The sequence below is a fragment of the Pleurodeles waltl genome, chromosome 3_1, assembly GCF_031143425.1.
Source record: "Pleurodeles waltl isolate 20211129_DDA chromosome 3_1, aPleWal1.hap1.20221129, whole genome shotgun sequence".
Lineage (NCBI taxonomy): Eukaryota > Metazoa > Chordata > Amphibia > Caudata > Salamandridae > Pleurodeles > Pleurodeles waltl.
In genome coordinates this window covers 1596861294-1596882658 of record NC_090440.1, presented here as the reverse complement: position 1 = coordinate 1596882658, position 21365 = coordinate 1596861294, and the positions used below count along the sequence as shown (strand labels likewise).

Genomic DNA, 21365 nt, shown 5'->3' with positions numbered 1-21365 from the left:
CTGGTATTTATTTTGTACTTTGTGTATATATATATTTCTGCCTACTTGTTTTTAATATATTCCGATGGTTACACTCATTTTCTTTGGTCTTTGCATTCTTCCAGAGGGGTTGGGGGGGGTAACTATATTGTATCATGATGTATTATTGTGTGTGTTGTGGTGGGTGAGGGTGGGGGTGGGGTTGTTGGGTGTTGCATGTGTGTGTCCCTGTTTTTTCCCTCCCCCCTCCCCTGTGTCGTAGGTGCAGTACTCACCGTGGTCTTCGCCGCCGGCGTTCGTGCTCCTGGTAGAGGAGCAGGAAGACTATCACAGGTAGGATTTGGAGTTCTGGTTCCATGGTGTCCTCGTTGAGTGTGTAGAGGTGAGCGTTTTCCCTTCGAAATTCCTGTTTCCGCTGTGTTTTTATCCGCGGTGAATCCGCCCCGGAAAAGGTGGCGGATTGGCCTGTCATAATAGTGTGGGTGGTACATTGCCTTCCGCCTGTCTGTTGGCGGTGACCGCCGCGCTGTTTGTTTGTACCGCCGTGGCGGTCGGAGTGTTAAAGTGGCTGTCTTTGTTGGTGGTTTCCGCCACTGTCGTAATTGCACATTTTTTTACCGCCGCTTTGACACCGTCCGCCAGGGTTGTAATGACCACCGTTGTTCGGTAATGAGCCATCACTAACATGTTTTGTCATTTATGTCCAAGCTGGGAGTATGTGTTGAAAGGGAAGAGACTCCAAATACTCTTCAAACCCCCCACCCCCACTTCTAAATATCACACTGCAAATACTTTTACACATTAGTAAGGCCTGCCTGACCAGAATAGTATGTTTGAAATCATGTATTTGATTGCATTTTAAAAACAGTAACAGAAATTAACTGCAATGTTTAAATAAGTCTACAAATATTTTATCATTGCCAATTTAACAGAATAATTGTGAAAAATTTGTAGGGTGAGGCACGCTATTTTTTTCTTCAGTGGGGGTGCGCAGCATTAAAAATTTGAAGACCACTGCTCTAAAGCTTGAAAATCAATCAGATCTCAACTCTGGTGCCATCATCCAATGCCTTCCCGTGGTTGACCACTAGAAGCTAACTAGCCATCTCCCGCTAAACATGTCAGATATTTGTGTGCATGAACTGGACCATGTGTCTTTTCTCCATCACCTTACAATACCCTCAACACAAGTAAGAGACTTGGAAGGGATTATGGTTGTCAAACTCTCCTTCCAGCACAAAGAAATCATGTTACCATGAAAATGTTCTACTTCTTGCGACGGCTATGTTGAATGTATTGTCTTACCATAGTGCCCATTGGATTACTGAGGCTCCATTGCTTTAGTAACTTCTTGCCCCAACTTCGCCACTGGATTGTACCTTAGAGCCTCTCTCTATCTGCTTGGTAGGCTACAGAGAATCCGGAGATACAGCTGACTGACAACACCTTAATCAACATATCTAAAATCACATCTCACCCTAAATCTCTACAGTGCCTGTCAGAGCCAGAGATATCACCTTTAAAGCAATGTGCATCACACATTAATCTATCCAGGTTACTGGAACACTGCTCCTTCAGCATAAAGCCCCTGCCTACTGCAGGCTAAATTACTGTGAGTGAGGGTGGCCCCACACCTAGACCCTTCCTTCAGAAAGTCATCAGTGATGGAAGCTCTCTTTCTTTCCAGAACCCCAAGCTCTGGAACAGCAGCCCTAAAAAAATAACAGACAACCAAGTTGAATCTGGAGAGCCGGAAAAGCCCGGATCACCCTAATCACAGAACTATATGATACTGACACAGCTAAAGATAATGGTTGTCACTCATGCACGTCTAGGCTGCTTCCACCTATGATCCTCAAGCGCCACACCCACCATTTCCCATATACACCCTTTCAGCATCGTTCTCCGAAAAAGCCGCCCCAGGAACCTCTTCTCTATCCGAGCACTTTGTGGTCTGGTCACGGTGTAAAGCGCTGTACAGCTTCTACAATGCACCACAGTGAACTTTACAAGTCCACTGTGGCTGGAAGGAGGGCAAAGGATCATCGCTGCTTACAAGTCTTGCTGCCTTTTACACAAGACTTCAAAAGAAGACGTCAGGGGGTTAGTAAAACCTTCCTGCATAACGAAGTGACCTGCATCCTTCATCAAGCGTTAGTCATTTATTTGAAACTTCATAAGTAGAATTGCAGATCTTTTAAAGCAACATTTTTGCCCAATTGGCCCATCCAAAATCAACCAAACTTATTTTCACAATTTAATTTGCAATACTTCCTGACATCAGAGCTGTTTATGTTAATGCTGAAAACATAAAGGACAGCCCAACTAACGTCTCCACGTTAAAGGGCAGATTTCATATAGAACCTGCTATTTTAAAATGAATATGTTTTCTTTCTGCCAGTTTAGAAAGGTACACGCACATCTCCGAACTACACCTCCCAGCAGCGCCATGCATTCTCCCACGGCTCAGCAAGAGGTTTGGGAGGGGCTGATGTAATGCAGTGAAGTCACAAAGCCCTGGGGAACAGCGCTGGAAGGAGGAGGTTGATGCAGGATGATGGCAGAGCTGGCAGAAGGGCGCAGGAGCTGAAGAGCGCGGAAGGATAATGCTGACCCAGGTGCACTAAATGCTTGCCTCCATCACACCCTCATCGGTAAACATCCCGCCGAGCTGCACATCTGCCGAAGCAGCTATCTCCGCCTGTGATCTGTGGATGCAGGGCTCTGCAGAGCGAGGCACCTGCAATGCTGTGCTGCATCCCGCTGGCTCCAAGATGACCTGCTGAGGCGAGGGCTCGGCTATTCCTGAGCGGGGAAGGAGAGGTTGATGCGCTAGCCAGTTCTTTGCAGTTTGGAGACAGCATTTATCAGCGGACGGAGCCGCGATGGCAGACCCAGCCGAATGCAGTATCAAAGTAATGTGCAGGTTCAGGCCTCTGAACGAATCCGAGATCCTACGGGGCGATAAATTCATTCCAAAATTTAAAGGTGACGACACCGTAGTAATTGGGGTAAGTTATATTTTCATTGAGCACGATAGAATACATATATTCTGCTTTTTCTCTTTAGGTGACATTTTCTCTCGTTGTGGGTACCCGCAGATATGTTGTTATGTCAGCACACGTTCTACATTGACATGTCCCTGTGTGGTAAAACGTGTGACCGGGCTCATTAGCTTCCATTGTTCTGGGTGGTTACAGGGAGGGTTTTGCCGGGTTTCCGAGGACTGTTCCACCTCGGGGATTCGTGCTAGTGTCAGAAAAAAAAAAACATGCAACAAACACACGGGGGATGCTGCCAGGCCACCGTTTCATACAGTTATCATGACGCTAAATGAATCTCCCAAGCCAGGATGGGTACCAGAGGGCGTGGGCAGCAGGGGGAGTGCGGGGAATCCGCCTTTCCTTATCAGAGGGGGGATGCCGACAGCTACTGCATTATTCCGTAGTTGATGGGCAGGGGAGATGAGAACAGCTGTGCCAGCACCCCAACGCATCTGCATAATTGTCTTGAATTCCGTAGCGTTAAACACGCTTTAAGGTAAGGCCGTGGAAAGTATTGCAATAGCTCGTGCCGTTTTGGTTGCTTTTCGGCTGCTGGTCGGGAGGGGTTTAGTTGGTGTTTATTTGGGTTACTGGCGGCAGGTCCCCGTTTGCCATGTGAACTCTTGGAAGCGCACAGCTTCGGAGAGCAGTTATACATGCGGCGAGGAGCTTCGAGTTTGTGTTCTATTTCACTGATTTCTGTGTATTTGCAGTACCTGCGTGGATGGATTTAATCAGAGCTGATTGTCATTTTCTGGCTGGTTCTCTGCTGGTGCAGCCTCTTCAGCGTTGATTGAGGTGATGTCATGGTGGTCACTGAGCATGCTCAGTCTGGCTCTCTGATGCGTAGGGTCAAATGACTGCCACCTGCTTAGTTTATCTTCATCGTCTGTTGCGCACACAGGGCTGGTGTGCTTATGTTTTTTTAGCGGTGTCACTCATTTTACCGGGTATTAATCACTAAAATATAGACAGAAACATATTCGTTCTGTTTTGGAAAGCACATTGAAGCCTTAGTCACTTATATTATTCCTGTTGTTCAACTAATAGCACTCTGAATTCTGGGACTTGTGGTTTTAACTATACTATAGCCAGTGCTTAATTTGTAAATAAAGAGGTGCCGGTGCTCAAAGCCCTTCTCTTAAACACGAGGCTGCTGTAATTAAATCTGCCAGTACTGAATACTGAGGCAGCGTAATCCTGAAGCCATCTCGAGCCTCTTCAATCCATTTACGGCCACCCCTGCCCCTTCAGCTCATCCTGCAACTTTCTACTTTCTCCCTTTATGACGCTTTTTAGTTTTTCCTTCTTCCGTCTTTCCCATATATGTCTTTTGCTCTCAGCAAAGTCTTGAGGCAGAAGAATAAACCCCTGCCTTCACAAATAAGTGCCGGTGCTCAGCACCGGAAACAAGAAGCACACATTAAGCACTGACTATAGCTATCTGAAGCACGGTGCCAGTGTACAAAGTGCTGTTGGCTCAGAAAAGCCCAGTTTTGGGGTGTAAATAGCTGTCCCGAATTGCACAGAGTGAGGCAGGCATCCTGTACTGTTGTTTTCTGTTTCCTCTGGAGAACATTGTGAAAAAAGGGTGTTTTAAAACATTTAAATACATTTTTAAATCCATTGACTGAAAATTGTTAGTTTTCACAGGCAGGCCAGGAGGGGCAACCATTGTACACCCAAGAATGTCACAGTGGATCAACCAACCCTAACATTCCTCTGAGTTGTTTGGGAGGTTCACCTCCAATAAAAAAAATGAAGCGTGATAAACGGTCAACTTTTCAGCACAATTTTCCTTATCGGTCAAAGTCCTTTAGGTTTACAAACAGTTCAGTTAATCAGCGAGTAGAATTTTCCATGGTCTCATTTGATTTCAAAATATACATATACACTTGCATGTTAACTCTCTTCCACGTCCTATTCCCTTCTATTTTCACTTTATGTTCATTCTAATATCATTCTCAGTCATGTAATGGGACAAAAATCTAATTGGAATGGGAATGTGGAAATTCGGAAAGTTGCAAAGACCTCAAAACTTCAGGCTGTAGACAACAAAGCTTTAATTGATCTTACAGCCTCAGAAACAGAGTTGCTGCCCAGGTTACAGCTTCAGACAGCAGATACCTCTTCGGTAAAGCCAGTCTTACAGGCTCAGATCTCAAATAAATGTAATCCCTTATACAACACTGATACAGGTTCACATTCTCTTCGCAGCAGCAAAGCCTTGTGCAACAACCCCACCAAAAACAGATCTCATGTACAAGTTCTTATTGTTGCATTAAGCAATCGCTTTAAACAGGAAGGCAAATTTGTCATGCAAGACATGCACACTCTTTTTAAGGTAATGGTGACTCCAGGGACTGAAAAGGCATGGAAGTGTGGCCCACCCCAGCAGCCAATCAATAGTTGGTGAAAGTCGTTTGGGTGAAGACTTCATACTGGTTTCACAGAGAAAAAAGGAAAGGGGTCTTGGAAGTGGATCCGCAGTACATAGCATGAGTCCTACCTGCTGCGAATGTGTGATGTTCTGAGCCACGATTCTGCACAATGTCCTTTGAGAACACGGACTCAATTGGTATTTTACTCACTGTTAAAACCACCTCATTGCCAGATGATTGCAAACATAGGTATGAGATATAAACAGGTGAAGGCCTCAAGATAGGGTGTCTTAACAACAAAAGCATAGCTGTTTTTCTGAACACATCTTCGTGATGACTAGCAGGCATACACTATTTTTGAGCAGTAAAAATCGCCAACACGGAGTCAGGACACCATTTTTTCCATGAAATGGAATGTCAGCTCTAAGTAAGGACAACCACTTTGATATGGATGATCTGAAACTTACACTCACACTCACACTGATGTTGCATGTGGAACTGAGAGAGGTTTGCTTTTTTTCCTCTTTTCAACACATACATTCAGTCTCCAGTGTAAATCAGAAGAAGGCACAATATGTTGTCCTTCTTGCAAGGATTTCACTTTCTGAGAGAGCTTGCAAGTAATGGCATATTGTAATATACCTGAGCTTGCACTGTACCTCAGTGCGTATTTTTACAACCATGTGACCCAATAGGTCCTCGGATATCTCTGGCTCCAAAGGACTTGAGCCCTTCAGGAGGTGTTAAGGGTGCCAGAATCACTTTAGCTCATTTCAGAACATTTTGAGTCACAAAGTGTAATATGTAAACCAGAAAACATACTAAAATATGACACTGTCGCCTAAGTCGATCGATATAAAATAGGCTTTATAAAGCGCAGCAAATCACCTTTGAGTGTCTTAAGGCACTCGAGTTGCTAACTGCTTAATGGCGATGTGTTATTCGAACAGCCAACTCTTGAGCGCTTTCCTGAATTGCTGGAGCAATGAGGTAGTCCTGAGGTGAAGGAGAAGGTCATTCCAAGCTTTGACCGCCAGGTGTGAGAAGGAGCATCTTCCGCTGTTGTTTTGGTGGGACTGGGAGGTGTCAGCAAGGAAGAGAGTCGAATCGTAAGTGTTTGGTCGGTTAATGGAAGGTCATGCATTTGTTATTGTATGCTGGTCCTTCGTTGTGCAGGGCTTTTTTATTCATGGGTCAACATCTTGAACTGGCATCTCTTCTGAATTGGGAGCCAGTGTAGCTTCTTGAGGTTGGTTGTGATGTGGGTCCATCTGGGGAGGTCAAGTATGAATCTTGCTGCTGATTTTTGTATTGTCTGTGGTCTCTTCAGGAGGCGTGTGGTGATTCCTATGTAGGATGTGTTCCCGTAGTCCAACCAGCTGGTGATGAGGGACTGAGTGACAGTCCTTCTGGTGTTGATTTTGAGCCACCTGAAGATCTTGCGGACCATGCATAAGGTGTGGAAGTAGGCAGATGAGACTGTGTTTAGTTGTTTCTTCATAGATAGCTTGCTGTCCAAGATGATGCCGAGGTTGCGGGCGTGGTCTGTCAGTACTGGAGAATGACCAAGTTCAGCAGACCTCTATGCATCGCCATGGCAAGGTAGTCTTCCCAAAAGATGAGGACTGCAGTCTTGTCTGTGTTGAGCTTGAGACAGTTGTCTTTCATCCAGTAGGCAACGTTCATCATATATCTGTGGAAGATGGCTCTGTAAGTGGCAAGATGAGCTGGGTGTGGTCAATGGGTGGCTGTGATCAGGGTTTTCTCAGTGCTGTGGTTGGCTTGGAGTCTGGATTTGGAGGGGTCCAGGAGGTTGTTGTGTTCCACATGTTTGGTGAGTTGCTAGTTGATTGTCATCTTGAGGACCTTTGCTGAAATGGGGAGCAGGGATACGTTCCAGTAGTTCTTTGGTCTGCTGGGCTGGCGGATGGTTTCTTCAGGAGGTGTTTCACTTCAGTGTGTTTACTGTCCTTGGGGAAGGAGGCAAAGGTGATGGAGGTGTTCAGGACTTTCTTGTGCTCATCGCCAATCGTCTTGCTCCCGAGGTTGGAGACATGGTGGGATACGGATCGGTGAGTGCTCCAGAGTGTGCGGAATTCATGATAAAGAAAGTGGTTCAAGCTATAAGAGGGTTCTAATGGATGAGCACGATTTCAGAATTACGTGAAAATCTTGACAAAATAAAGTAATAATACACCAAGTGTGACCAAAATGAAATACATGGTTAACTTGGTTTAGTTATTATAGGCTTAAAACAAAGTGAATCCAAGGTGGCTCTTGCTGTTCTTGGGTGATGGAAAGCTATCTCCAAAGTTGTTACAGTCCTTTGTAGGAGCATACAGCTGTGTTTCTGAGCTACAAGTTCTTCCTAGAAATATGAATTCAGTTGTATCTTTGAATATATGTTTTACTACCATGTGCCAAGAATTTTGGATTATCCGCTCAGTGGATGGTGAAAGCTTCTTGGGTGAACATCTCATACCCATTCATGTTTATTATGCAAAGTCCTTCGTGATGACTTTGATTTATGAAAATTATCAGCCCATGTCGCCTGCCTTTGCTGATGAGAAGAGGAACTCTTACCTATTTGCTGTGCCAATTCGGTGGCTTCTCAACTCAGGTATTTTCCTGTATGAGGAGTCAATGGATTTCAACATCTATAATCTCTAGCTAGCTCCTAACATTTCATGAAACTACAAGTAACGTCTTACCGACCAGTCAAGAGCAACTTTAACCTGCATCTTAGAGCTCCAATAGCACAATCTTTATTGACATGCTCAACACCACCTTGGTCAATAACATAATTATTGTCCTGATGCATCCAAATGTGCTCTGTGAACATTTTACAATAGATTGCATTGCTGTGTGGCAGTTCCTAGAACACAGAACCCACATGTAACAGACCCTGTTTCTCCCCCTCAAAGTGAGAATGCAGAATTGAGGACAGAGTATTAAAATAGCGGGCCTCCTAATTTCTGCTTAGTAACTGATTTATGCCTTTTCTCTTGGCAAAATTCAAGTAAATCACCCTTATTACAGATGCCTGACTAGGCTAGGACTGGTCAATGAAGAAAACAGTGGATCCTATGAACAATGAGAACATGCACACAGATTTCACACATGGGTGTCAACCTACTAGCAATTCAGAGCTTCAATCATAAGTTTATTTGACACCATAGATAGTCACTTCCTCTAAGACTACAGATGAATTCCCTAAATTGAGTGGTGTAATGCAAAATGATGAGGCCCCCTGGAAAATGGGAAGAGGGGCTGCTAAATCTTTCATATCTCACAGATCTTAATTAGTTTTGAGTGGAATGCCACACCTGCAGGTTTTGGGGCCCCTAATGGGTTGTGCTCCCTTGTGCTTTGCTGAAGCCTATGTTACATCCATCCTAATTTCTGTAGAGTCCTTGAAATTGGATATTTGGTTGTTTACCATGACTTTGAAGAAGCACCAGTGAAATAGGCTATCTTTGATTTGAGTCCAGGCCAGAAAGCCACAAGAGCATCTGTTTTCAGCTGTAGCTTTTCATGGACCTTCTTACAAGCTTACCATCGGACGTCAGATTCTTGGAGGATGACACTGCTCTTTTGGTGATATTATGGAATTGCACATACAATCAAATGCAAATTCTGTAACTTGTTCTACACTCACAAACTAAAGAAATGTATTGTTAAAGGGTAGCGGTGCAAGAGTAAAACAAGTAAAGAATATCTACATGGGAAGTGGCGTGGTGGCAAAAAACATCAACTAAAAATCTGCGCAAAACTTGGGAATTTAGTAAATGCCTCACAGGACCTATTACATATTTTTATTCTTCCACACATATATGGGCCAACACCACCTGGTGTGTTAAGCTTGTTTATCAGATTAGTATACCAATTAATATACTAATCTAAAATTGACAGAACTCACCAACATGGCATACAGGTTTATCCAAGTACAGGAAAGTGAGTGATTCAGTCCACCAACTATTAACATGTGCTTATGTTGCTAAGATTGGGACATAAGAGTGAGCTTTCCTCTTGCGTTCTGCCCCTTTCTAAGAATGCCTTGCATCTGCCCGTGCATTTTGTTTTTCATGGCAGCATTCGCTTTACATGACTGAGAAGTGCCTTCTGGGAGAGCACATTTGTGTGAGCACTGTCTTGTAATGAGGATTTGTATATTGCCCATGTAGCATGGTGGGAGGTTGCAGTGTGACTGAGTGTACTGTGTGTTCATTCTGTGGGGTTAGAGAGCACCATTGTGCACTAACCATCTTGAAGTGGGGATCTTGGTATTAACTAGATCACATATTGGAAAGGAAAGGTCAAAGGGATCAGAGTTAGGCACTGTAAAGAAATACTCATAGTCTGTCTGCCTACCCGTGCATAGTGCCTTAGTTTCTATTTCATGCCTTTCTCTCTGACTGTACTAATCTCCTTCTGTAACCCACTGTCCAGCAAATGGCCCGGAGATGCCACCTGATAAGAGTGCACCCAACAACCATACAAATTAATCTTTTTATTTGATCATGTGGAGAACCTCTGCAAGCTGGTTATATTTCTACAAAACATGGATGACCTAGTGGATGTGACATTGGATACTGTAGTTAATAGTTGCTTGGATATCCAGTAGCTTAGTCTGGAACATGTGAGGTGAGCACTGCACACCTGCTATTTGGTCCCTATGGGAAGGGACAGAGATTGAGATTATTCCTGTGCAATTTGTTCTCCATCTTCTCACTGTAATTTTTTATGTTCCCACTACCCTGAATATCTCAGTCACCCCAGGAAACAAATCACGCATGCTGCTTACCATTTGTCCCATTATTTATTCTAAGCCTCCCTCCCTCCCAATCAGTATCAGTTTGTTGCATGCCTGAATGGTAGAGGCTATATATTGAATTTATTTATTAAGACTACTGAGAGTCGACCAAGGTGGTTTTTCCCACATATTGGGGACAGGAGGGCAGTAGAAGTGATAGATTTCTAACCTTTTCAGATATGGCTCAAGTCCTTGCAGACGTTTGTATGGGTATATTTGAAATTGTAGTCATTGTTATAGTTAAGAATGGTGATTTTTGCACTTTTCCCTCCAACCAGCCAATTAATGTGGTCAATTTAGTGCTACTGCTAGGTAAGGAGGTATTTTGCAACAGCACTTTATGGTGTGCACGTTGTTTGTGACTTTTTGAGAATTAATTAATCATCAATGTGCGTCAGTTTTTAAGATGCTTCTGTGAAAACATGATCTGATATAAATATTATTTTTACAGAGCACACTGAGTCTTGGATATTTTTTAGAAGCAAATCAAGATAATTTATTTTATTACCTCCTGCACTTTAAGAGCTTATTTTGCAGCCACGGTAACCTCTGCTGTCTGACCCAGCATGGTGACAGACCCTTCACCATGCTTGTGAGTGCGGCTTATGAAATGGTACCTCAGACCTGCCAACTAAAACAAACATTTCCCAGTGTGAAGAGGTGGTGGGGCCTTTGAGACATTGTGGCCTTATGCCAAGAAGCACCTAGGAGGCATTTTGCCTGCACCCTGTACCAAAACCCCTCCTCCAAAACAAGAAGCAAAATTGCTGAGGCTGGTGCCGATGTCCTGTTGTGTCAATTCAAAGCCTCCAAAAACGATCTGGAAATCCCACCAGTTTTTCTTGCCACTGGGTAGTATTGGCTCCTCACCGGGTGACATTGTGATGGAAACCAATATCGTATGTCACACAACTGCACCGTGTGGGGTGGCAGGTCTGGTACTGTTGGGCATTTGGGAGGACTGAAGCCTTAAATTACTCTTCCTGCTCAGTTCTTGAAATAGGCATTGCCCTCTGAGAGATGCAACATGGTGGGTAACCATGCCAAAAATCAACAGGTGGATAAACTGGAGAGGAGGACAAGCTCAGATTTAACGTAATGCAATTTACAACCAGATGTCAGTTTGGGCCAACAGGCACACTTAGGAAATTGCAATCTGGTGTTTGAACACTATATAAAGAATCAATAATGTGCTAATAAATTTAACTGTGGCAGGTCTCACTCATTCAGAGATGCAGCATATTATTATTTTAGTGATGTGTAGATGGAGACCCCTTTGTGACTACCCCTTTTGTCTAGGTGGCAAATCACAATCCACATAATTGTTCGTTGTACTGGATCAGATTACTGTAATAAATTCACAGATCTGAAATGACAACTGAAGTACTACCACTGTACAGCAGATGAGCAGTGGTCCATGATTGTGTTTCACCATTCCAATAGATATTCCATTACTAATTCATCCTTTTAGCATGACGCATTGTGTCGTTGGACCCAGCCAAACATCAGAGAAGCCCACACAGGTTGCAGCCATGTGACTCATTCCAGTTGCTTTGGCAGTCTTTGGCTTCAGTCTGTTCCTACGATATTTCTGAAGTAAAATATTTGGTGCAGATGCATCCACAATATAAGTGAAAGTAGGAAGATAAGATTTGTTGAGCTCACAACAGGAGAATCATAAGCAAACTTACCAAGGAGGGCCTTAAATAAGGTTCAAATCATCAATGTGTGTTTAAAGCAATACACAACGCTTCAGATGAGGCATCACATACAAACACATTTTTATTTCCACACTTTTTAATTTTGGAAACAACCAGACAAAATGGGCTTGTCAGGTTAGTCCTTGAATAGAAGGCTTTCAAATCACTAGCCCTCATACAGAAGATTTCACAGTGACCAGGTTGCCTGTAAAATGACTTATTAGCTGGTGACAATCCAGGAGGGCACAGAGATGGTGGCACCCTAGGGAAGCCTAAGGAAACCCATGGTCTGTCATTGAAGGAGATACAGATGTCCCTGCTGGCCAGCATAACATTGACTGCCACAAAGAACATGCCCTCATGCATTCAGAAAAAGAAAGGATGGAAAGAGAAGCCTTCGAGATGTTGTACAATGACATCCATCTACCGCTAGCCTTTTCCTATTGTTTTTATCTACGGTCTCCTGAACTTGTGAGAATAGCTCTTCTCTTAGAACTGTGCTGGTGGGACATGTATGGCAAGGCTGAGGTGATGGCAGCATCATGTCATGAGTAACTGATGACTTCCACTGACCCGAGCACACATACTCACAGTGGATTTACCAAGTGCTGTGCACTAAAATAATACCTTTTTTTTTTTTTTTTTTTTTTAGGGCCCAGTGGATAGCAGGGATGAAACAATGTGCTCTTTTTGAGAAACTACTGAAATCTGCACATGACTCCCTGGGTCCTTTGCATCAGAAGTAGAAGTTGGCCACATGGTTCACTCCTAGTTATTTGTATTGGTTTAATCTGCACATTCTCTACTACAGTAAAGTACACCACTTCCCCTTTAGTGTGATGGACACCCAATGCCTCTGTTAGTGGGCCTCCAGAATCCTAATTGTTTATCTGAGGTCATGGGATGAGCTTCAGTAACGGCAAGGATCTTTATACGTATCATTAGCACATTGTTTTCATAGTATGTCCTTTTATTCATGTATAGAGCTCTGGGCTTTGTGGGTGTGTGGTATGTAGAAGCACAGATGGGTAAATGTTGGAGTGTTTTTCTAAAAACTCTTTAGGGCTCATGTAGACTGAGCCCTTGTCATCAACTCCCTCCTTGTCTTCATCTGTTTCTGGTTGTACCTCTAACTGAAACTTGGTAGGAATTTCATGGGGCCTTCATTTTGGGCCACTGTAGAAAGAGATTCATGACTTTTCAGATTTAATGTCTTTGTCTTCCGTCCAGGGTAAGAAGAATGAGATGGGAGAAAGCATTTGGAAAATAGTAGGAGGATTTATTATTTCTCATCATGTCTCAGGTTCCATGGGCAAGAGGAGGTGATTTCCTGATCAGATGTTAAAAACTCAGGAAGTGCACCATTCACAACTTTGAATGTTTCTCTTATGATGCTTGGTCTGGTATTACAGCTTCATTCGATTTAAAAATAAAAAAGTAGCCATTCAGAGAAATGCATCAATATCCTACTTAGGGAGAAATGTGAGATGCTTGAGTTGTTGGGTTTTGTGGAGTATTGTTTGTCACTTTGTTAGTGGGATTGGACAAGGGCTTGGATAGTGGGATTGACACAGTTTCAAGGAGGTATGACTGTACTCTTCAAATAAGTCATAGTTTTTACTGAGTTATCTTTGTTTTATTAGTGGATATATTTGAAGAGCAGGAGGTTGGTTTCTGTGGTGAATCCAAGTGATATTGTTAGTGGTGAGGTGTGCTAATTCAGCAAGTTTCAAGCTGGAAGCAAATCATGGCTCTGTGTTTGTGTAATTGTGAATGAAAATGAATCCATCTTGCTCAGGTTCAGATTGAGGTAGGCAGTTGACATCCATGTTTGAATGATGGAGAGGTATTAGTCAATGTCGATGATTGTGTATACTCTTAGGCAGCCCTAAATTTGTAACAGAAAGAGTGCTGGTGGCGAAAGCTCTGCTCAGTAGCCTGTGGTTTGTGCTTTGAAATGTGAATGCACCAACTACCAGGGCTGCATAATCTTGAATCACCCTCATCACTCTTCCATCTACTATCAGACACTCCCTACCCATGTGTGTTTTTCCCTCTCTTGCTCGTGGTAAGTGCCTGATGAGGAAAAATAAGTGTTGGTCCCCCAAAAATCTCTGCCTCAAATTAAGCACTGCTCTGAGGTAAGTTTGGATGTATGCTTGATTCAATTGTTGTGCTCATTGAATATGCAGAAACCATGGTCTCTGTGGATCCCATGCATATTCAGTGGATTTTTTATGAGATTTCGGTTATCTATGGTGTCAAAGTCTGCTGAGCGTCCAGTAGGATCAGCAGGTGGGGAGGTTCTTTGTTTGCTGTGGGGCCATGTGGTGTAGCCTGACCTATACTGCATTGTAAAGCCCTTGGAATCTTCCTATCATACAATATTCAAAATTGAATGCTGCAAAAGAAGGAATGATGCACTCAGTGTGGAGAAGGCTTCTGACCAGCTCAGTCTCTATTAAATTAGCTTAATATTGTCAAATGATTTTTGTCATCACAACAGACTGGCCCCTTTTACTAATCAAATGATAATTGTTCTGGATTTTTTGTGTGGGCTGAAGCCAGATTAGTGGTCATCCGAATAGTGGATCTGGTTTTGTGACAGGATGTCTACTGCTTTTTTCTACTATTTTTCGGATGAACAGTCAAGGAGTGATGGCTGGTAGTTGACAAGAATGTTGGCTCTAGACTGGATTTCCTTCACACTGGGAGCATCTATCCCGTCTTGAGACAGTCCATAAAGATACCTTTTTTCGAGAGCAGTTTACTGCATTCAGAGGGTGACCAAGTGCTTCTCTGGTGAGAGATTGAAGCCTAGCTAAGTACAGAGTTTCATCTTCTCAGATGGTTGTCATAAGAATGTCAGGGAGAACTTAGGAGTTTCTTCAATCTGTAGCAGTTGGGTATTGTTCTTAATGGGATTGGTGGTGTAGTAGCAATTTGCTTAGTGCTATTAATATGTTGTCTGACCTTTTTATGACTAACTTATTGAATTCACTACATTTGTAGTTGAAGGGGTTATTGGCAGTGCTTTAAATTGAAAGAAACATGCACAGGCACTCGCCTCACCAGAATTCAAAGACTAAAATTAGGGACTCCTTATACTGCGATCTATCCATGCATATTACAGCTCACAAAACATCCACCAACCATGCTAGCATGTTTTGGTGTTAAGACACAAGGCAGGACCCTGTATGTAGAGATCCACAAGGACAAGCTACAGCTGGCAAACAGTAACCAGGGGACTAGAGAGCACACAGAGAATGACTATGGTAAATCATGGTCCCTTAAAGGGAAGGGGCGAGGAGAAAGAAGGAAAACATACACATTTTCCTTCACTCGTCATTACAACCCACTCTATCTCTGGAAGTCCCGCTGTAGGCCCTCCAAGAGTCAAACAATGTTTAGTTACCAACATAAGTAGGGCTCCTCCTTCACATGCATCTGTGTGTCCTTTTGACTCAGGGTTTGAATGCACAATTTGAACTGCCATTGAGTTCCCAGGCTCCATGCATAGACCAATAACAGCCTTGTCCCTATTGATTAGGCCAGATGCCTCCCCATAGAAGTTCAGCATTGTTCTCGGTCTCTGGTTGGTCCAATGCAGATAATGTAAAAACAGCAGCATTTTGCTTGCATACAATGATATCCAGTCCAACATCTTCCCCTCCCATTGAAACCCCTGGATCAGGCTGTCTCCTTTTATTCAAGCAGGGTCTTATTGCAAGGAGTAGGGGAGAGCGTGGGCACCCCTGTCTACTGTCCAGTATTATTGGGTATGTCATTCACTAAGAAATGAGCCAGTGTTGTTCGATAGAGAGTCTGTATCAGGCTAAATTCCATCTTTTCAAAAACCTGGAAAAAAACAGTTTGCCAAGTCAAATACAGTATCAAAATCCACTGGGGTCAATATACTGAGATGGGTAGGTTTGTGGGCTTGGGGGAAAAGCTGTGTACATGCATTGGAGGCAAATGCTACGATTTTGGTTTCAACCTGTTTTGATCCAGGTGGGTCATAGTCAGTGCCTGCAACAAACAAGAAGTGAGGAGGTAGAAGCCGCATCAGTCTGGACTGTGTTCCAGCTTCATCATAATAACAGTTATGGCCCACCAGAGATCTTCTGGCAGGTATATGGTACACACCTCATCATTAAACAAGTGCAGATGGACCTGGCATCATACCCAGCTGCATGCTCTTTATTGCTTATGTGATTTCTTCTACTTTGAGTGGAAGATCTAGCATCTCATGCTGTGAAACAGAGTGGGTCCACCTTGTTAAGCCTCTAGAGAGGGGGATTCACATATTGCACTCATTCTCTTATTGCAATCTTCATTCTCACCTCCAGGATCTGCCCCTTGCTGTCGTTATTAGGGCCCATCAGCCATGTGTAACTTGGTTCCAGTGTTACAGTGCACACAGGACCCAGGTCTGGGAATACCTGTCCCACCTAGAGCATCACGCTGAAGCAAGCAAAGGAGCAATGGATGGCATGCTTAAATTAATCTCAGCCTCTGATAATTACTCTGTGCCGCATCCCAGTCCACTGTCCTTTTGCAGACCATACCTTCTCAGTTTGGACCCTGCCATATGCAAATCAGTTTGTCTCTGCTCCAACGGGGAAAGACTTGGCACCTATTTTTCTATGCTTCTATTTGTTTTGTTTAATTTGTCTGGTATTATAAATGATTGCTCGGATTCCTATTAGGTGAATGGGTACTGTGATTGGGAGTGTTGTCTGATGAAGGCAACCTTAGAGCTTTATAGTACATTTCTAAATGTTGTGCGCTTGTCAGTATTTTCCCTTACTGAATGAACATACTGTTCTACAGCTTGAATCCTATAATTTAGAGCTGTGTATTCCTCTTCGTGGCCATAAAGACCACCCTTTGAGTCCTTTTTCATACTGTTGGCCAAAGGTCACTTCCAAGTCTAATCATAGACCTGGGAAAATATTGTGGGTGACGTTGGCAGTTTTAAACTCCACTTATAACTAGTTAGGTATAAGGTGTATATATGTATGAATGTGTGTGTTTACAAAATTGCATCTATTTGCCTTTCTAATATTTTGGACTGAAGTAGTGCTATCTTAGATGCCCTCATGACTGCATGAAGTGTCAGATAAACTGCACAATTACATTTTTTACCTCGTGACACCAAAAGAGGACAGTGTTCCATGTTGGCAGAATAGACCCTGAATTAGCTTATCCCTTTTAAAGGCAGTAAAGGAAGTACGCATTTATTGAAGGAGACTCCCCAAATGACCCTGCATGAAACTGTAGTACCAGATACAGGACAGAAGCATGTTTCATCTACTCTATCAGATTGCCGTGCCAAAAAGGGGACTCTGTGGAAGTCTGAATGACTTCTTTCCCTTGGTACAGGCCTATGCCATGAGGTTAGAATGTGACAGCCTTCCCCAAACCCTCAAGAGTGACTGAATCAAAGCATCCCCTATTGGAAGGGTGCCAATGTTTGTTTTGTTATAAATTTTGAATATGTGTCTTTAGACCACTACAAATTCTTATACCTTATGTGTCTTTAGACCACTACGAATTATTTTAATTTATACCTGTGACAACATGTTTAACAATTGATACAATACAATATAAAGCAAATATTTAAAGATTCAAATCAGAAAGCTTCCCTAACCAGGTTAAAAAAAACTGCTTTAGATATCTCAGGTGGTATTACATTATAATGAGTTTGTCATAGTTGTGTGGGTAAACCTATATAATTTGCAATACAAATTTAAAAAATACAATGTAAATCACACTATCGAGATTAAAATCATGGATGCAGTTAACAGTATTTCTGTAAATAAAGTCATAAGCTGCAAAGGCTAATCAACTGGTCTGCTGTGCAGAAACTAAGAAGTTTGGCAATCAAATTTGCCTTACCCTACACCTAGGGATGAAAGGAACATGACTTCCATATAATTCGTTAACACTCTGTCACAATAGGCTGTTGCCTCAGAGGCAGTGTGTTTCAAGCCTTATTCAAGAACTGGCACAAAAAAAAATCCTTTGATTAACTAACCTTAGGCAAAGACAGATAATATGATCAATTGCTTCAGATGCTTGTTGACTCGTTACAATTCCGATCGGAGGTTAAACAGCTATGCCACTTGCCCTCAAATTGTATGTAGTAGTACATATAATAAGTAAATGAGTTAGATCATTTGGCGCACAGTGACACAATTAAGAGATGCAATCTTGGCACTTGCAGGTGTGTTCAGGCCCAATATTATGAGGACTGGAGTTTGTGGACCCAGTAATTTAAGGCCTGGTGACACCGGGAAGCTTTAGTCTAGCGGAGCTGTGTATAGCCTAGGGATACCACTCTACTAGGCTCTTAATGAGGGATCAAACTGGGGACTGGGCTCCACTGAACTTGTAATGGGTACCTAAGCTGTTTGATCTCTATTTGCAGATTCGTTTGTTACTTGCCAAGACTTGAGTAGAAATGGTGATCAACAATAACTACAGGGTTCTGTGTTAATCATGTCACTTGAAGTACTTTTTAAATAGTTTTTGAACGTGGTCTGATACTTCATTAAATGTAGTTGATTGACATCACATTTTGTTTCATGAACTGTGTGTGATTGTAAACCAAAGTTTGTGAACTTTACCTACCAGTTTGTGATATACAGGTAGTTCATGCAGAGTTGACTTTTGGTACATGGACGTCGCTTTGTTAGACAATGGTTTGAATAACGTTTTTCATTTATTAAAATGACATCAGCTCAGTTGAACAAACAGCATCCCGGTTCTGCCACCCTGTCCATGTTTCTTGACAGGTTTTATTTAGAAATGTTGACATTTTCCTTACCCCTGAGGGTGCCCTCAGCTGCGCCCCAGAAGAACTCAGTCTTTGATTAGCCATCTCTTGCATGGGCAATTTCAATAGTGTTTGCAGTGTATGGTTTATGAATGATGGTGTCAGGTTGTGAACTGTGTAAAGAAGGACAGAGAGAAAAATTTCCATTGGCTGCTCTCAAACCAGAAGCCTTTTCATCAAATCAACTTAAGCTTTTTTTTTTAAAATCTTAGCCAAAGTTCATGCTTTGGTTCACAAACTTAATGGTAGAAATGCCATAAAATGAACCCCTTTACTGTTGATGTTTTTTCTTTTGTTTTGGTCTTGTTTTAATTTGCAAATATATTAAAGGCTACTGAACAGATTTACAACAAACCACAAAAAAAGACCTATTTTAGTACATTCCATCTTCATGGTAATTTCTTATGAATATGTTTGGCGGTTTGAGCTGCATCACTGAATAAATATTAAAATGGGGATTTTTTTATGCATTCTCTCACAAGTGATTTTCCTGAACCAGTTTGATCACATTGGCCAGTTGTTACCAAAATTGAAATGAAGGACCTTGGTTAGCTGGACACAATATTTGTCTAATTTGGTACAGATTAGCAAACATCTCACAAGTTATTCACAAAAACAAAATATACTTTGGACTACTCTTGCACATAACTAAAGAGGGTTCTAAAGCAGCCCTTGAAAACATATGTGGTGCTGTTAAAAGCTGATCAGATGAAATTCTCTTAGATCATGGTAATCTCAATGCAACTGTCATGGAACTCTCAGTTGGTTCATGTGAATAACCTTGCAGAGAGGTTTGGCATTAGATGCATACATGGCTCTCAAGTGTTGTGGAGCAACCATGTCATAATAGTTAAGGTTTATGGTCTTCACAGGCATCCAGACACTGCTAAACACAGTATAAAAGAGGTTCATCTTCTATAAACGAATTTGTATCACTGAGTTATCAGTCTGATGGGTTCAGCAGAGATTTACTATGAGCTAATAAATAAGGGTTTCATACTACTGAGAGCTGTATAGATCACTATGAGGTTTCATTACCTTGCATTATTCTGACCTGGCATGTAAGTGGATCATCTGAGTAGTAATATATTATGGAATATAAACAGTTGAACATCACTTCTCTTGACCAATGTGTTTATTTGCAAAGATATACTCTTGACAGAGTGAAAGATTATACCTATTTATATATTTATTTATTTAGTGGTTCTAACAGTGGGTATGGTGGTAATAAGAAACTAGGTCATCATCCCAAACCAACATATTTGCTTTACCACTTTTGAAGGAGCTAAAGCTCTCCTCCATCAATTACTAAACATGCACCAAGCATTCTATGGTTTTTGCCTGCTCCCTCTTTTCTTTTCCAGATGGAGGCAAATTGTGTGTTTCATCTATCTCGGCATGTCATAATAGTTCATTACCCGAGTCAATTGCACATTTACTTGTTCATTAGTAAGAAAGGCCTGAGTAAATCTTGTAGGGCTCTTCTTGATATCTGCATCTTGATTCCTTGGAAGAACAGTTGGATTTATTCTAAGGCAGTCTCCAAAATGCCCACTGTTGTGTGTCCTCATTTAGAGTATAGCAGCCGAGCATCCCGGAGGGGTGTCCTTTACTGACCTGGCAGAAGAATGTCTGATATGCTTCTAGCACTCTGCCTTTTATATAGAGATATTGTTGCCTTTAGCAGAACTGATGCAACTCCACTGAAGGCACTAAAGTTTTGCTGAGCTGGTGGCATGTTTAATGTGCCTGCAAAGCATTTTTTTTTTATTTTTCAAAAATAAACTTCCAAAGCAGGAGTTTGTTATTGGGGGGGGAAAAGAAAATGCCGATTCATTGGGAGTTTTATCCTAGTGGATTGGGTCATTTCTTTGCTTTCTTGCTGAGGACTTGCAGTCTTTTTTGGCACAATGGAATGAGTGCCTTTGCTAGGGCAAAGGTTTTGTCATTATTTGACTGACAGCCAACAGAGGACCAAGATTTCTGCAGACAGAAATCATGATGCTTCCCCACCTCTAAATGGAGCAAGGGAACTGCAGGTTTGGTGGGCAGGCTGTGTGCCTTTTTTGTCATATATCCTCAGTCTGTCAAACTCTAAAGGTGGCCTTTAGTTTATTAAGCAGAATTCCATGGAGGTTGGTATTCCTGGCAGTTAATATGATAATTGCCTGGTGCCTTTAATTGTAAACAAAATCTGGATCCTGTTTGATATTCACTAGCGGTGTTCGTGCCCGTCTCCTTGGTCTGGAGCATTACTGGCAATCGTGAAGAATGTTGCGACATGGCAGATTTCTAGAAAGGTGTCTTTTAACTTATGTTTCTAAGGTTTTACTGAAGCATTGACACTTGAATTAGGCTTGTAACTGGATAATGCCTCAAAGTCGGATGTGAATGTCTTCAATTAGCTAGTTTCAAAGATTCATGGACTACACCATTGTGAAGGAAAGTGCTTATTCACTTTTAGGATGTAGATGGCGGGTGTTCACAGAATGACCTGAGTAGAGATGCTCTTGATGACTGGACAGGAGGGCTCAAAGCTTTGATCTTGCTTGCTAGCTTTGGCATTTCGTCCATGCCCATCCATATAAAGGAGAAAAGGGGTGAGCT

The 21365-nt window shown here is 42.3% G+C and overlaps 1 protein-coding gene across 1 annotated transcript in view; it reads left to right on the top strand.

Annotated features, from left to right (window-relative positions):
• The first annotated feature begins 2488 nt into the window (after positions 1-2488).
• Positions 2489-21365, top strand: part of KIF5C (kinesin family member 5C) — a 448921-nt gene continuing 430044 nt past the window's right edge. The window contains exon 1 of the mRNA XM_069225223.1: positions 2489-2990. Within this exon, the coding sequence (XP_069081324.1) occupies positions 2865-2990 (126 nt within the window). The 5' untranslated portion in view covers positions 2489-2864. The remainder of the gene's footprint in view (positions 2991-21365) is intronic.